This window comes from Colius striatus, chromosome 10 (assembly GCF_028858725.1).
Source record: "Colius striatus isolate bColStr4 chromosome 10, bColStr4.1.hap1, whole genome shotgun sequence".
NCBI lineage: Eukaryota > Metazoa > Chordata > Aves > Coliiformes > Coliidae > Colius > Colius striatus.
In genome coordinates, this window is record NC_084768.1 from 19,747,448 (window position 1) to 19,765,724 (window position 18,277).

The window sequence follows — 18,277 nt, forward strand, 5'->3', positions numbered from 1 at the left end:
CTGGCTGCCAAATCTAAATATAGACTTTTAAGAAAAAACAATGGAGTTTGAGTAGGAGACAGACTTCTCATATTTACTGTTTACCTAATTAACCAAATGAATGTGCAATTTGGCCTCTTTCCCCTTTTCATGCTGCATGACCACTTTCCCACCCGGAGCCAAGAGAGCTCTGGCTGTTACTGGAAACGCAGTGTGATCCGGCACATTTGATGCTGCAAGTGCAGTTGGTGCAAGTTCAAAGCTTGCATCACGGTTTGGGTATGTGTGTGCTCTGCTTCCCTCAGGCAGTCCCATGCCTGACACAAGGCAGATAGGCACCACAGGACTGAGTCACAGCTACAGAAACAGGGCTTTCTGGGGGTTTGGGGTTTTTATTATTATTTTTAAACAAAGGCACGTGGGGTAAAAAAAAACCCAAACCCACAAGCCTATTGAAAATCCACTCTAAGATTCCAGCTTCAGGTGCCCAAGGAGGAAATGCGGGGAGGAAGGGGAATAAGGAAAAAAGGTGGAAAAGAAAGTTCTTTTCTTCCAGGCTATATTTTTAGACTATTACTAGTTTTGTTTTGTCAATGTGCTACAGAGACTTAGATCTATGTGAATTAATGCAGCATTATCCTTTCTAATTTTTGCTAAGCCTATACCGCAGCATTCACTTAATCTTCTTACATGGGACATGTCAGGGCATTTGCTCCCCCCCACCCTGCTGTGGCTGATGTTTTTCCGCCAGATACTCCTGAGTGCAGCATACATCCAGCTGTACATTTCCTCTTTCCCCAGCCCACACAGGGACAAGTAGAATTCACCTCTCTTGTGCTGGGAAATAAAATCTACGTCCTATGGATGCTGAATCTTGATATGTTTTGAAGCATACTAAGGTAATGGGATTTATAACCATAACACATGGAAAGGAACACAGCTGAAAAGCTTTTTCTTCTTGATAAAATACTCACAACTTAAAAGTGCCTTTACCCTTCTTGATTTATTGATATTTATAAAATTAAGGCTCAATTTTGCTGGGCAGATTGAGGTTAGACGAGGGAAATTTGTCTGCTATTTCCCCACTCTACGTTAGTTTCTAATAGTTATGTAGCACATTTATTCTTATTGTTTCAAAGCAAGTTAAAACTAACTTGTTGGTTTTTTTTAAAGTTTCTCTCCACAGCTTTCACTGCTATTGTCAAACTATTTTTTTATTTCCTTTCTCCATGCTTGCACAGCACAGGCCGAACTCATCTGCAACTTCCCTCCCTAGATGCAAGTTGCCATGCATAGATCAATTATACAGAAATACAATGGCGTACAGTAAAGAAATCATTGGGGGAAAAAATCCATACATATGGAGCTCAATTTATTTATAAATATCTTCAAAAAGGAGCCTGGAAACATTCCACCCCAGGCTGGCGATGCACAAGGCAGAAGTGGTTGGGAGTGGGAAGGGAAGAGCCAAACAGAACAAGGATTTTTATTTTTTTTTGTCTGAAAGTTTTGTTTTCTTCTTTCCAAAAAAACAAGAAAGGCCAGGAAATCCTCCCAATTCAGCAATCCCAACACCACTACATTAGTTGAATACAAGGCTTTCGCTTCCTGTCCCCTCCTCACTTCACAGCAAATGAGGACAGAGCAGGACAATGCCAACATCAGATCTCACACAAATGCTACAAGGACAGAAAAAGCCCCCATAAGTCAGCACTGCACCACCTGGGGGTTATACCATTTGTCTGGGTAAGGTGCAACTTCTTATCCCATACCAATGCATCTATTTTTTAAACTCTGAAACCCCAGGTGCTTAGGTCAGTAAAACTCTTCCTACACTTCTTATCTCTACAAGAAAGATTAACTGGCCAGGCCTCCTGCAGAAGCTGACAAGGCTCTCCTCTTACTGTCACTATCTGGAAGATTATTGGGGCAGAGATAATTAAAAGTGAAGGAAGGGAGGAAAGGAACAACTTCAAAGCTCAGAACCACTCTTTCCCCCCTTGCAAACCTGCTGTAGGTGGGGGGAAAGAGACGCAGTTAGCTCTGCTCCTACCAGGAAAGTAGGAAACATGGTAGACCACACTTAAAATCCCCTTTCCATCCCAAATCCTGGGCTCCTACTTCCAAGTTGCTGTGCCCTCCAGCCGTCCTTTATCCCAACAGCAGAGCAAAGCATAAACAGTTTCACACTAAAAGGTGCTGGTGATGCTGGATTAATAAACAATTTTGAGACTCAGGTCTCAACTTGGTTTTGCCACCATGCATCATGATTTCCAGCAACGAGGCCAAAAATTGCCTGTCTGTATAAACAAACATGTAGAGACTAGGGGCAATAGAAACCAAAACAAAATCAAATTTCTTCTCTCTGAAAAGCTGTCAAGCCTATGCAGTCCTTTTATCTTCTTGAGTGTCTAAAAAATTGACAGAAGAAAACTGATTGTTAATTTGGAATAAACTAGAACAGTTGGAAAAAAGGGGGGATAAATCGGAGCTTATCTTCTTAAAATATAAACCCCTCAAGGAATATAATTTGCTGCAATTAAATATAAAAAGACAATCCTCAAGCTAAGCCTTAACAAATCACCTAAGAGTTTATTAAGTTGTGGTTTGGTTTAGTGGATTTTTTTTAATGCAAGTATTAGTGTTCTAAACAGGCCAGTCAAACCTACTTTTGGACCTCTCACAATTGCTGAACACAGGAGCCACAAGAGAAAACATTCAAAGCAAGTTACTCTTGAAACTAAATATTGAGATAAAAGTTCTAAAGCTCTTTATTGAAAAAGTTAATTCTTAAACTAGCAAGCAGTCTCAGGTCCCATCCTTCATAACTTCAGTGAACTTCTGCAGGGTGCAACATATTTCTCTACCAGACACAGTGACATCACCACAGGAAGCTTTGTGTCTTGCCACCCAACTTTTTGATTCAAACTCTCACAGATCAACGAGAAATTAATACCAAAATGCCTGAAAAGAGCTGATAATACTATAGATATTTATTGTCCTACAGTAAATACATCATTGCTTTTACCCTTAAGGTAGGTTTAATTTTAAATTTAAAATAACCCTTACATGCTCTTTAGATAGAAAAAGTTATTTTTACAAGCTCGTTTGAGTTTCCTCATCTTTCCTTTCTGGGTGTGACTGAAGCTTAGATACAGGCTGTATGTTCCAGGTACAGAAGACATGAGTTCTTTGTTTTGTATTTTCTTACTTGCTTTGCTTCGTATACAGAAAGATGTTCCCCAACCAGCTGAGAAGTGGAACACTGTTCCCAGAATAGATACCATGATTCACTGTGTACTCACAAGACAGGGTATAAGATCTCCCATGCTTTCCATGCAAAATCTCAACCACTTTGCAAACTTTCAATGTACCTAAATTAAGTGGGTTTTTTGTCAGGTGAACAAAAATTCACATTTCCTGCCAAATGACTCAACCATGTTCAAATCTTTGAGCATACACACATTTTAGCATGTCTTAGTGGTTTGGGTGAAAATCCAGGAGCGCAGAGTCCAAATTTACAAAGCTGGAATGGTCATCTTGACAGAGGACGGATCATTAAGACTGTCACATCCAGAGAGGATAAACTTGATATTTACTTGTGCATCTTGGATTGCAGAACACAAGAAAACACAGGCGCATCCTAAGCTCATTGCACACATCAAGCTGCTGTTGTGCCCTGCAGAAGCTCTGGCTATGAGTTGACATTTTTTGTTCTGAGCTGTTGAAAACCTTTCACTTTGGTGATCGTGGGTTTACAACTCCACAGTTTAAGGTGGCACCATCTGAGGAACCTGAAGCAAAAGTGGGAGAACACAGACAAACACCAGTTAAACTGATCTTGTTACTGAAATCAGTCTACAGTGGAATTTCAAGACTACAAAAAAGTCTTTCCAGAAATAGTGCAAGATTTATACACGGATGATTGCACATCAATTCCTTATTCAGAATCTTTTTGTCATACTCACTAGAAAAAAGAAGTTGGTTTTATTCCCGTCCTTCATTCTTCTATCCTACTAGGGTTTTTTTTCAGTTACTTTTTCCATGTAGTCTCCTCTCTGCTCTGTCCATGTAACAGCTATCAGACACAACCAAATTATAAGCTTTTGCAGACAACAAATTACAAGATTACATCACGCAAGCTTTCCTGATGTATTCACTGTATTTTGCACAGCCAAACAGTCTGCATCCAATTCATTCCATCTATAAGGATTTGAAGAGATTGGGTATCTTGAGAGTTCACCCACCCACACCTCTGCTTTCAGTCCATTATTGAAAGTCCTCGTTATAATCACAACTCTTGCCTATAAAATGAATTACAGTTAAATAGATTTTAAAATGCAAAAACAAAATCTATTCCAAAACCAATTTAAGTATTCACTTCTTAAAGTTGGCAACAAGAGGAATATTAAAATGAGAGCTTCAGCTCCTTTTTACCATTAAGATTTCTAAATTTTGTACTAGAGAATGAAGGCAATTTCTGAGTGAATCAGAGGTGGCAATTTCCACATAATGTGACCAAAGGGGCAGGGGGGAGGGGGAAATCACTGTTCCACATTTATCTTCTATTATTAAATGCAACAATTAAATGCAAGGATTCCCAGTAAAATAACTGAAGCCACGAACTACACTACTGGGAAAATTAGACAGAATGAAAAACCAATGCAGCAATACAAAAGAGATTAGTGACACACAGCACAATTTCTCACTAAACAAAAGGGAAGAATAAATGTATATTTAAAGCTCAGAAATTTAGAGCCAGGAGTAAGAGGGGAAACACGACATAGAGAGGAAGGGGAAGGAAAAAGCATGTATTTATAATCTCATGATTTTAACTTCAGGGATTCAGGGAGGAGTAAAGAAGCAGCAAAGAAACTCCACTGCAACTTTTTCTGACACAGATAGGTATAACGCTGCCATTACCTGGCCATATGAATTTGACGACTGACGTAGAGCTCTTGAAATCTGACAGCTAGAAAGTTGTAATTTGGCAAAGATGGTTATTTTTGAGCACTTACTCAGGAAAAAGCTGAATTTAGCTCAGAGAATAACTAGCCTGCCTGTGATTGTCCCACAAAGTAACTGGCAATGTCAAAAGATTCACACAAGGACTTTTTAAAGTTTTAAAATCTACAGACACAAGCAAGAAATGAATGCTTTTAGTACTTTTTCTGACTAGCCTAATTATAACTTTGAGCCACAAAGTAACTTTCAGTATTAAGTGAAATCAAAGTTTAAATTCACTCTTCCTTCTACCTAAACCATCACCTAATTTGTTATCTCCTCTCAAGCCTCCCAAGACTGGAAATCTCATCTTCAAAACTAATTCTCTCCCTCACTGTTATCTGATAACGACCCTCAGGATTGCAAATTAAATCACAAAAGCAGCAGAATATACCGACAAGTGAACCCAAATGCTTTAAGTGTTTACACCATCGGTAATAATTGGTGTTTATTTACATAGTGGTAGAGGTGGAGAGCTAGTTAGAGGAAGGCAAAATAGCTTCATGTCACAGCCCATACTACAACTACCCTCTGTGAACTTTAGGTGGGTAAACATGGGGGTATTAAAAAACTGATTACGTTCAGCAATTAAGATAACTTATCACGGATAACAAAACACCTTAAAAACCTTCTCATGTTTGGAATTACAGTTGTTTTCTTCTGGTATGGCCTAATTCAGCTTGCAATTAGCTCTTTGGAAAAATTCTATTGATCACTGAAAAGGTCTGTCCCAAAACTGTCCAGATGTCTACAGCCTGTGATGGAAGGAAACACACAGGCCTCCAAAACTCAGAAATATCCTTGACAGAGTGATGTCTATTGAACTCTCAAAGTAAAGTAAAAGAGATGATAGTGAAGAGTATTATTAGTGCAGTTTTTGATGGTGGAAAGACTACAACATGGGAACTCTTAATTATACTGGGAAGCATTTAAACTCGAATCAGTGGCAGAGCTGGACAGGAAAGCCTGGTCTGCAGAACTGTCAGAGTACAACTTGCACTACAAGAATAAAGAAGTACTCCACTTTGACATGTGAGAAAGGGTCTGCAAATTTACTTCCACAAAGAAAAGCAACTGTGGAACGCCCCATTGCAGTCCCAGGTTATTTGTAACGAAGACGAGATCTCAAGTTAGAAAGAACTGAAAAAAGTTTACTTTTAACATAAGATATCTTCAGAGACAATAGTAAGTGATATATTATTAACCACAACTTTGCTTTTTAGATGCTAAAATGTTTTAATTATTTTTTAAAAAATCAGAAAGAAAAAATATATTAAGTTCCCAGAACACAGAAATATAAACTTAGACACACTACTTACGATTTTGTACATTACACTGCTCAATTTCCTTGCCCTGATGCAATTATCTGTCTGCAGAGGAAATAGCACACGCCGTTCTATGCTTAGCTACAAGGTTTATAAGAACAATGACTATACAAGGTAATGCCACATTTTTTTTAAGCAGATTTTTCTTTAAGAATATTAAAAGGCTTTCTGAAAACAGCATTCTTATGGCTCCATGACAGAAGACTAACAGCATTATTAAATTCAAACCAGACTTACCAGAGTATTTCTGACACCTGTACTGCAAGACATTCATTGAGCAAGATGCTTTTATTAGTAATTATGTTCTGGAGGTCGCTCACTTGAACTGGCAGCATAAATGTCATGGCACTCAGGTGATTAAATTAATACTGAAGCTCCCTTAGCCATGGCATTCCAATATGACAGCTTAGTGGCCTCTACCTTTAAAAGCAATTATATTTTATGTATGTCTGTTTACTGTAAAGGTCTTCAACACACCATCTTCAGCAGCCTCAGATGTAAGATATTCCTCATGCTTAAATAAACCCCTCTGAGGTAACAGAGATTCCTGTTAGACTGCCATTATTTACCTGCCAAAAAAAGTAATGTTAAGATGGTGCAACCATTAAGGCTGATACTTTTTTGTTATATGAATATACTTTGATGTGACAACGTGTTAAGTTTCATTTAACAGCTGCTTGCATCCAACACCACCTTGTGAAACTTTCAGATGATAAAGCAGCCTTATTTGTGGTGATGCAGATGAAATAATGGGCATCATTTCAAATGTTAACTAAAAGGAAATGCAGCATATAGTTAGAAAACAAAGGATACTGCTTAGCCAAGTCCTCCTTTTTAAGTTTTTGCTACTTTTGCTGCTCTTTAATGTGTTGGATTTTCCAGACAGTCTGTATTTTTATCTTTTATAAGGCAAACAATGGTGTTAAAGAACAGCAAATTTCAGTTGACTTAAATGTCTCTTAACTAGGAAATGGCTCAAGCTAATTTCAGTTTATCTCAAATCCATAAAACAATTTACAATTTTTCCTGCAGTTGCAGAGTAGCAGACAGCCAAATTTACCAGTATTTAAAAAGTAACAGAGATCTCAGCTGAGGAGAGATAAATACAATAGCATTGATAAGCTGGTAAAATGCCATTTGCTTACTTTGACCTTGCCTTTTTGTGACCCTTTTGTTTCAAGTGAAGATCTAACCTGAAGATGTTCAGTTTTACCACTGCTTCATGAAGGGTTCACAAGTCCTCTGCCATAACCAACCTAAACATATTTACACAGAAGGGTCACTAAAAAAAACAACTATCTCACAGTAAGTGGCATATAACTCCTGCTGAAATAGCCTCTGACTGTGTCTATTCTTATAGAGAAGTCACCACTTGGAGGTCCCTTCTAAAGACTGAGGTTCCTTCATTTGGTTCATTTCTCTTGAAATTGCTGAAAGCCGCTGCAAGTTGCTGGTGGCTAGGCGAAGGCACACATTTGAAACATGCATACCCAAGATCAATTGAGACATCCTATAAGTAAATCTCTCACTAACAACTAAGAATAAAATATTTTTTTCAAGGCATGTGAAGAGTTAAATAAAGCATGATAATCAGGTACAGACCCTGAACAGCAAAGACAAAACACTCATCAGCATATTTAGCTGCAGACTTTTCTTCTGACAGTTATATGTGATAACACAGAATAAGGTGCAGGTGTCTGAATTCTTGCTGCTCCCTGTACTTTAAACACCAAAAAATAAACACTCGAAGTGTCCTTTATGCTTCTTTATAATGTTTCCTTCCTGTGCCATTCCTTTTCTATCTGCCCATCCACTGCAGTGTTCCTTTTATCCTCAACTAGCGTGAAGATCTGGGCAGTAGGCTGGGATTAAAGAGCTGAGACCTCAGCACTCACCCTTCCCAAATGAAGAAACCAAACTGGCTTCAAGCACACACTTTCTGTGAGGAAGAACAAGTCCTTTTATTTATATATCCTATCCAAACAGTTATCCAATGGGTATGCCTCCTCTGGAGTCACCCTCCCACCAGCTGTATTTCACCATTCTCCTAGCATCATGAACTTCCTTACACCCTGCTGTTATTAAAAAAAAAAAAAAAAAAAAAGTACTTAACAAACATCCTCACAGCATAAATAATGAGACTTCAGTATAAAAAATCCTCTCCAGAGATTCTAAAAGTCTGCTGAAGCTTATCAAGCCAATGCTTATTATATGATTCCCTGATGGCTATGTGCTTTCCAACATTGATGGGGGCTACAACTTCTCTGAAGAAACTGATGCAAGGTAAATGCATGCCCTGCTCATTACATATGCTAGACTTCTCCACAAAAGACCCTTATATGTAAATACTAACCCTGCCTTTTTTTTCCCCCCAAGTGAAATTTCAACTGCAATCATTCCAATCTTCTTATTTCTGAAGCAAGGAAATTATTTATTTTCACTCAGTTTCTTTCTGTAAGGGTTGGCTAATTTGCCCAAAATCCCAAGTTATTTACAGAGATACCAGGGAGATATATAGTTTCCTATATTTGTCATGCCACATCTGTCACAATGTAATCAAGGAAATTACTCTGTTTCAAGCAATACCTCCATTTTCCCTAGAGGCAGAAATTCATGGTTTCTGAGAAGTCTTGAACAAGCAAAGAGAGGTGAGGAAGTTTGGGATAGAAGGGAAAAGCATTTGCCAACAAGATCTCTTTCCCAGCAAAGGCCAAAACAATACTTTGCACACCCAGTCCGTAACTTCTAGGCACGAGACACTGCTTGCATATGTCTGAACCATCCTCTCCACAAGTACAGGCTCAGCTGCAGCTATGAGAGAGATCAACGGCAGCCAGAAACTCTCACAGAAGCCCTCTTTGCCAAGAACAACCTATCATTAAAGTCTATACATAGATAAAATTGGCACTCATACAAACCTTACTACATACATGCCCTCCTGTCCTTATCAAAGTCCAGAGCAGAGAGAAGTTGCTCTGCTTAGGGTGGGTTGTCTCACTCTCCGATAACTCAACAAATCAGTCCTAATTAGTCTGAGTTATTGAAGAGCCTCCTGCCTTATTAAAGATTGATTCACTCAGATAAGCCTCTGCAAAAATTGCTTCCTGCTGTGGCAGTTTACGATGTTTGCTTTGCAGATCAGCAGCATGAAGAAAGGACGCTTGCACCAGAAAGACACAAGGCTAATAAAACAAATTCCTAAAATTTCAGCTAGCCTCTTAAAAACAGTCACTGAGTATGCATATAATCACACTTTATAATTATTCTAATTTGCACAATTAAGAGCTGAATAAACATCATAAATTTAAATGAAAAATCCCAGGGATAGGCTGGTCCTGCCACTGGAATATTTTAAAATCCAAAATAAGCAACACAGCCAACAATGATTTCTGTAACCACTGTAGCACAACAGCACCTTACTGAAATCCAGTTAGGTACTTACCACCAAATCAAAAGAAAAAAATAAAGCAGTAAAACTGTTTCTCCACAGCTTGCTAGCATTGTTTTCTTCTCAATCCCATCTTTTGGCACAGTCACAGTTAATAACAGCTTATATGCTCTCAAGATGCCCGTCTCCTGCAAGCTCCCCTCTTCTCCCAAAGCCTCCCACATTAAAAGCACTCCTACTTCAACGGACTGCTGTTATGTAGCCAAGCTAAGGCAGAAATCCCAAGGCAGGCCAAGGAACAGACTTTAAAAGTGACCATATCCCATAACTAGCACATTCCTCTGGATAACGATCTTCTCCATCGACAAAGATTTTGGCATTTCCAGGTAGTCATCTCACACTGCAAATGGAAGGTGAAAACAACACCAATACCCAACGGCTTGCTGTCCACTACCGCACTTCTCCTCCTAAAACCAACACTTTCTGGCCATTTCTCTTTCCCATCAGGCAAGATGTTTCTCATACTCACCACTCAACGGCTTTGTCTGCACTAGCATCTTCCTCATCAGGCTTGCCATACTGGAATTTTTACCCTTGTTGTCCAAACCTGTTCAGGACCAAACGGCATGGAAGAGCTCAAAAAAAACCCGCCTGCATTTAGTCCCTGGCTGGCCCCTTGGCTGCTTGTACTGAGGCTGCACAGCATCTGGATGAACAAGGCTGAAAACACACACACACACACACACGTGTGCACACACACGCACAGGAAGCTTGGAATCCAATCAGTATTAAACGTACCGACTTCCTTCTTCATGCTCCAGTATCTCTGCTGTAAACAAGCACTGCATATTAGTTAAGTGAAGCCGAAAAGTCCAGCAGAGAAGGACAAAAGAAGGGAGTGGCTCCAGCAAGGAATAACTATTTTAAATACACAAACATCTTCCCATCAGATTAAAACTAGCTTTTAAATTAGGCAAATTCTGAAGCCATTGTTGTGACAGAATAACTCAAGACAAACAGGAGACGCTGCTTCCTCCTCTGGAGAGCTCTCCTGGATTTCCAGTACGAAGTGTCCCGTAAGCTTTCCAAACTCCCGGACGAAAGAGCTGAGAAGTGTTTGTGTCACTCCAGGGACAGACGGCAAAGAAAAGGGAGGCAGATGCAGAAATAAGCCCCAGAAGAGGCACCACCAGCGACCACTGCTGCACCTTCCAGAGTAGGTGCCATGAATAATCAGGAGAAGGATGCTTAGCTCATGTCTGTGTCAGACCACATGGCTGGGGCTACATGCTTTGCCCCACAAGACAGCCACAGGCTCACAGAAACATAGGCCTGGTAGGATTCTGTGTGTGCCTGTGCAGGAGTCAACTGCATTCTCTCTGACAATGTTTCATAAACAGCCTGCTTGTGTTTTGGGAGATCTCCATGTCACCTCACACAGCTTGAGGGTCCTTTTAGTCTTTAATGGGTTTTCTCCACCATTTTGAGGCATTTAACTCACGGCAGCTCCACCTCTGAGAAAACTGGAGAACATGTCACCAGTGTATATCAGACATGCCAGCAAAATCTTTTACCCAGACCCACAAGGCTCTAACACTTGCCCCAACACTAGCAAGAAACACTCTCTTAATTTATAAGAGAGCAGGAAGATCAAGCTCTCCTGACTAAAAATGCTCCAAAGGAGGACCATGATGGCTTTGACCATTCGATTCAACCTCCAGGCCTATGCACTTGGCAGGTAGGATGAGCAAGAGTAAGCAGAGCCCACTAGAGAGACAACAGCAGCCACTTCTGCCTACCATTGCCCTTACAGATATCTTGCCACAGACTGTGGCAAGTTATATGGTTCTGGAAAGCCTTTATACCTGCTCTGCAGAGAGAAGGAGGCATACAAAGGCCAATGCCCATCCTCTCCAGTTGCAAGAATCTGCAGCAGCCACCCTCCAAACCTGCAAGCTTGCCAACATCAGAGAGGCCTGCTGCATCCAAGAATTCTTGAAAGAAGAGAAAAGGTAGGAAGGACAGGGCAGTTTCTGTCCATCAACAAAGATTAGCCAAATAGTGACCATCCTGACCCTGATCCACAGCCATAGCAGCTTTTCTCCTTGCAGCAGCCTGGCTGCCAAAAAATTCATGTCTGGTGGACTTCTTCCCAACCACCTACAGCAGGAAAGACTGAGATGCATGTGGCTGCGCAGCACCATCACAGAAACCTCTCCTGGTCTCTGAAAGTATAGCAAAGTTACAATAGTTCTTGCTCTGGGATCTTCAGCAGACAGTATCTTTACTGATAACACTAATGCAATAGTGTTTGAACCCTGTATGGTTTCTCAACTAAGATGTCCAGTGGCCAGCACAAAAGGCTGAGTGAAGAGAAGCTGGCAGCTTAGCAATACTTAACCCCAAGATGATAAGAACTGCCTGTCTGAAAAAGCTGCCATCTTACAGCTTTTCAGACAGATGTATGTTATTTATCTTTCTATCAAACACCATATCTCATAAAAGAGCTTTATTGCATCTGGGATGAAACACTGAAAGATCTGCGACTATTCAACAAATATCTTTTCAATTATCACCTTGCGAAACTTGGCTACTAAAAGATCCTCCATTTTTTTCTTTCTGTCTTAATATGGCAACACCAGATGCCATAGTCCACCTCATCCCCTCCTCTTTCCACTCTGTCTTTCAAGACAAACTAAATTCTCATAGAAGTAAAATTAAATTGCTGCTATCCCTTAAGGCATGTAACTGTGAGATCAAGGGGTTGGGGTCAAAAAAGAGATAGAGCTGCTCTTAAAATCAGAGACTTCACATGAATCTTCCCAGGGTACATGCAACAAGGTTCGTAACAACCCTCCACATAAGAGAGAGAAGTCCAATTACAGAGAAGCGGGGCAGGACAGGGCAAGCAGTGTGTAAGCCCATCAGTCTTCTGCCAATGGGCTTTTTCTTCTTGTTCTCCTATTCAAGCTTAAAAAGCAATGCTTCATTACAGAAGAACTAGACAGTTTCAAACCTTCATTTCCCTTTAATCAGAAACAACACGCTAGCACGTAGAAGTCTGACTGAGAAAGCATCCTTCTGTGCTTCCTCCCCTTCGCTTCATCAGCAGCAGCCATGCTGTGTGCCACGGACAGCTTATGCTCTCTCAGCCAGAAGTCTTCATCCAGACTTCAGCTCACCTCTCAGTCTTCTCTTCTGACATCTCCTAAGATACAGGCAGGCAGCTGGTTCTGGCAAATGAATCCTGGCTAATCTTTCAAGTGGGCCCTGGGATCAGCCTCTACCTATAATGTGACAATTAAAAAAAAAGGTCAAAACCAAACCCAAAATGTTAACTGTCCCCAACCACAAAATATAAGCTCACATCAACTGGACATAGGACTGTCCAGTCATGTAGAGATATACTGTGCTACAGGACTGTGCATGGATATATATGTGCTCATACATGCACACATCCAGGGACAATTCAGGATTCTTAGGCAGCCCTTGAGAAGTCAGGAAGTTCATCTGGTGACCAGCACCAACACCATGCAAGTTCTGTTTGGGAAACTGATCTGTACACAAGATAATGTAGGTTCATGTAGTCCAATATAGAATCATAGAATTGTTTAGGTTAGAAAAGACATTTAAGATCAAGTCCATCTGTTAATCTAGCACTGCTATGCCCACCACTAAACCATGTCCCTGAGCACCATATCTACACATCTTCATATGCCAACTGTCTCAATACAAGTGTTTATGTGCACATCTACCAAAAGACTTCCCAAATTTCATTGTTAAAGTGTAATGAAATCGCTGCTACAGTACAAAGCACAAATCATTTATTTAATACGTGTCAGCTGAAGAGGATTCACATTAGCACCCTGGTCCCTGCCAAGTCCTGAAACAATTACCACATGAATATTAACAGGGGTTCCTCAGCAGGATGATGTGATTATCATGAGGAATCTCAGGAGATGCTGCAAGACTCTGCATGATGCTCAAATTTGTATCAATTTAAAGAGTGATTACTCCAGGCAGCAGAGACTCCTCAGTCTGGTTTACAGAGGGGATTCACATAATAAAAATAGAAAGCCCCAGGATGAAACCACTTGGGAGCGAGGGAAGGAAAACAGTGTTACTTCCACCAACTGCACTCTGAGGAGTCACAGCCCTTCATGTTTTCAGAAAACGAAAAATAGGACAGCACCTCTGCTGCTTCTCACACCCTGAGTCTGGTCAGTTAACCCCTTGAAGAGATTGTCCGAGATAAACCAACACTGTAAGATGCAGAGATGGGAAGGGAAAGAAAGAAATGCAGCATACAGGCTTGAGATCAGCAAAACTACACTCAAACTCTTCCACTCCCTTTGACTTTCAACCCCACTTCCCCAGGACTGGGGACTTTGACCTGTTCCACACCAAATTCAATGGCATGTTTTACACTTCTGTAGTAAAAGCTGATTACAGCTTCTCACCTGGTTCCAGAAACACAAGGAGTCATGCAGTTTCCTGAGCTAAGTTGGCCCAGGTTTATGGGTGTCTCAACAGCCAGAACTTTCAAATGAGCTTCAAAGGTTTAATGCTTTAGTCTAAAGCTTCACAAGCAGCATCTTAAACCTGGGCATCTCCCCTTTGTTTGCCATGTGTATTATGGAAAGATGTAGTAAAAGCTTGTTCCTTACAAATACAAATGGTCAATCATAGTTTTAATATTATGTATAAAAATAGTACTTTGAATTTTTGCTTCAATGACGAGCACAACTCAGAACTAGAGAAATTATCACCATGGGTAGCTAGGATTGCAGAATATATTTTAAATTTGGGATCTCATTTATTTATGCTAGGTGACTGTGGATTAAAACTTAAAGGAGGGTGTTCTGATTTCAGGTCACATTTGTACAACGTATCCAAAACACCTCCAATTTTACAGGTTTTACCAAAAAGGAAGGACATCCTCTCCCCACCCTTGAATACTGCTCCTTCTATGGTGTCTACAGACATTTAAAAAAGAAAAAAGAAGGGGGGGGGGGGGGGAAGAAAGAAAAAAGTCGACACCCAGCACAGTGACCCGATGTTTTCCATGCATTTGCCCTCTGATAAGCACAAAAATGCCTTCTGCTGGGCGTTTTCCCTGTTAATCTTCCTGACAAAAAACATTAATGCTTGGGAGCAAACGGAATCTAATGCTGTAGGTAATGATACTAAATATAAGCAATGAGTCAAATCACTTTGTTTCTCAGGCATTCAACTGAAGTTGTTTCAGAAGTTTAAAAACACAGACCCTGGGCAGACCCTAGAACAGCTGATCATTTATCTTATTTGTGTTTGTTTTAAGTGAAATGTATTCTTAAAACCAGAATTATTCCAGAACTCTGTGAAACAGATGCAGTTTGGGCAATTTTTTTATAGCAGCTGTTACTATAGAAAGACCTCATCACCAGTCGCCATCTAACAAAACACTACTACAACTGGCATAAGAGAAAGGAGGTACAGAATAAAAAGCACACAGGACAGGGAATATATACAGGAGACTGCTATGATTCCTTTCAGAGAGCTCCTGCCATGGGTTTGGCAATGAAGCCAGGGCACCATAGCATAGCATGCACTGTTCAGGCAAGACAGATCAAACTGGCCACAGCAAGGCACAGCTGAGCATGCAAAGGGGGAGTCTGCTCCCAAACTCCACCAACTCCAGCAGAAGCACAGGAAAAGTCCAAAGTGTTCAACCGCCCTTAAATGCAAAGTCTAAAGGCTGGCAAAGCAACAGAAAGGCAGCGGGAGATGCTTCCCACTATGCAAAGGACAGTGGGAGGCTGCTTTTGAAACAGAAAAATACATACTTTTTTAAAAGAACGGATTAAATATCTAACAGACAAGTCAATGGAGGAAATCAATGATGCATTAATAGTTTTGATCATTCTCAAAGTATTTACACAGTCTGCATTCAAAGACTTTCTTTAAAAAAGCTGTAAAATCCAAACTCCAGATGGAAGATCTGCTGGATTATTACTAAAAAAAAAAAATTATCACATTCACATGTTCATTTTAATTTAAAGTTTATCTCTGCAGATATTCACTAATTCCCCACCCCCCACCACTGCAAACTGGCCCAATCTGGAAAGAGTCATCTAATTGAAAAATACAATGTCTTAAGCCTCTTCAGTACCACGTCTCTCTGCACATTAACTAGGAATCAAGATAGTCTGGGAAAAGAGCACTGAGACTACATGCGAGATGGCTATAAATCTGTCTCCAGAGATGTCTTTATTTGGGATCAGAAGTATATTTATTTTCTGTGTTTAAATGCCAATAGCAGCTCCATGTCTCTGCTTTAGTTTACTAAAATTTGAAACACAGGGAAATTATCCGTAACTGCAGGCATTATTAATGCTGCTGGGACTCACACAATAATGTTTTACAAGATATCTACAACAAGAGGGAGGAGGTGTGGAAAACCATATACAGTTCCAGACATGTGCTGATAAAATGACATATTGTCTTCTTGAATCCAAGATGTTAATGTCTCTAATAACATTTGATAGGACAAAAAAACACTGTAAAGAATTTGTAAACCTGGAGTCATCTCCAATGAATTCTCTAAGATAGAGCCACTACTTTGTCTACACTTCACTGTCTGTAAAACCGAATTTTCCTCCAGCAGCTCAGCAAGTCATCAGTACTGGGCTGAGGTTCATCCTCCCCTCAACAACCAAGCGCACCACGGCTGTGGAGTTATGAACATGTGTGGTACAGTCCTTACTGAGCTTTCCAAGATCCTCCTTTTTTTCAAACCCTGCAGTTCTTTCCACAAACAGGTCTCCCTTTCCTCCCAAGCACCCTGACTCCTCTGGAAGAAGTTCCCTTCTCCCTGCCACTTCTCTTACCCATGCTTGCATACTTCATAGTAGAAATGAGAAGAAAACAGAAGATGAGGGCAGAAAGACATGGCAAAAATCCCTTGATAAAGGAATGTGGAGAGGAAGTACAGCATATCTGGAAGAAGGGATCTCGTGTTTGTCTTTAGAGAAGCAGTTTTTGAGATTTGCAGGGCAATCTCAGCACTTACAGGTGGCTGAAAAACAAAACAGGCACCCTGCTATTGCATTCAAGTGCCTGTTCTGCCTACACATAAAACCTGCCAGGGTAAAAAATTCCCCCCAAAATATAAGCTCCACTGTGACAAGTGTTTCTAATTTTTACAGCCACACTCTTGACGAATAAAATAGCTTTGCTGAAGTTTATCCAGTATTTTAAGTTGTACTAAATAGAAAGTCTAAAAAGAAGATTGAGGTTCTAAATTCTGTCAATGAAAGGTTTTGGTAAGGAAGAATTCGCAGATTGTTCTCCCCTCTCCCAATGCCCTCCCGTCCCTGAGTGGCAGAAAATTTTCTCCATAAATGCTCAAGGAAAGACATGCTAAAGGTTGCTTTTGAGTTGCAATTTAAGCCAGGACAAAAGGAACAAAAAAAAAAAAAAATCAGAAAAAGACAAGAAGCTAAATTCAGAAGATGAGAAATCTGAAACTAAAGATGAAAAAGAACTGCACAAATTATGCAGTTGCCAGTAAAGGGGGAAAGCCTTTGTGGCTGACATTGCCCTGTGTGCCAGCCTGGCAGATCTCGGCAGTTTTCAGCAGCCTAATTGCCTCTGTTAGCTGTTGAGTGAATAACCCAGAACTCAAGACAAACGGGAAATTTATTGGAAACTGAACAAGAAACAGCCTCCAGTTCATTCTGCAGGGTAAGGTGATTGTAAATGAGATGAATAATGAAAAGATTACAGCGTCCTAATCAAACCACACATTTGAAAGATGCAAGGGAGGAAAGAATAGAAGGAGGAAGTCAGACTGAGGATGGGAAGCTAAAATAGATCAGATATCTGCAACTGATTAAATAGAGAGAAAATAGAAGAAATGTGCACTTAGGTTTTGTCTTTACATATTCCCTTACTCATGACACATCATTTTATAGGCCTTAGACCAGTATAAGCAGAAATACATAAGCTGGAAATGGACACTACATGTGTCTAGAAAAATAATTTTGGGGTGCATACAGGAGTCCCTGTGCTCAGCACAGGAGGAAATGCTGTTTGCACCTGCAGATCATCCATCTCGCTTCCAATGGCTGTTGCCACAGGACTGTTCCCAGTTCTTGCCACTGGCTCTGCTGGGCAGACAGATAAATTATTTTGTTGTCAGCTTCAACACAAAATAAAAAGCACCAGCCCTTACCTTAACCTATGCCCCTCCTTTCAGAGAAGGACCTCCAGCCAGAGGATGCTAAAGAGACAAATGGACAAGTGCCTCCTCACATACCTTAAACAAGTGCTCTGTATAAAGAGCATGTAATTCACTATTATGCTAATAAATCACCTATGTTATTGCAGGATATTGCCAAGGTGAAATAACACAATGCTGCTATTACTGTGTTAAAAAATTACCTTATCTTTATAAAGAACAAAATATGCAATTACAAAGGTAACAGTAATTGGAGCTTTGTCTGCCCCACAAGGTAGAAGAGACTGAAAGGTATTCACCTCTCATTCTTGGTCAAGTCCTCTGTGATATCAAACTTAGACATCTGCAGCTTTATTGATA

General features: G+C 40.3%; 1 protein-coding gene and 1 long non-coding RNA gene across 6 annotated transcripts in view; both read right to left on the reverse strand.

Annotated features, from left to right (window-relative positions):
* The window catches only part of RASAL2 (RAS protein activator like 2), a 187,673-nt gene that overhangs the window by 138,624 nt on the left and 30,772 nt on the right, over positions 1-18,277 (reverse strand). The window contains exon 1 of one of the 5 annotated variants that reach the window (XM_062004137.1): positions 10,495-10,525. The exons of 3 other annotated variants lie outside the window; for them this stretch is intronic. In XM_062004137.1, coding sequence (XP_061860121.1) covers positions 10,495-10,510 — 16 coding nt within the window. In that variant the 5' untranslated portion in view covers positions 10,511-10,525. Of the gene's footprint in view, positions 1-10,225; positions 10,429-10,494; positions 10,526-18,277 lie in introns of those variants that run through there. One more of the 5 variants, XM_062004136.1, reaches the window with a different exon arrangement.
* On the reverse strand, positions 924-10,210 carry LOC133626284 (uncharacterized). Its single transcript, XR_009819384.1, has 3 exons — positions 9,227-10,210; positions 3,948-4,057; positions 924-3,773 (listed from the first exon to the last, which is right to left on the reverse strand). It is a non-coding gene; the product is annotated as an uncharacterized LOC133626284 (long non-coding RNA).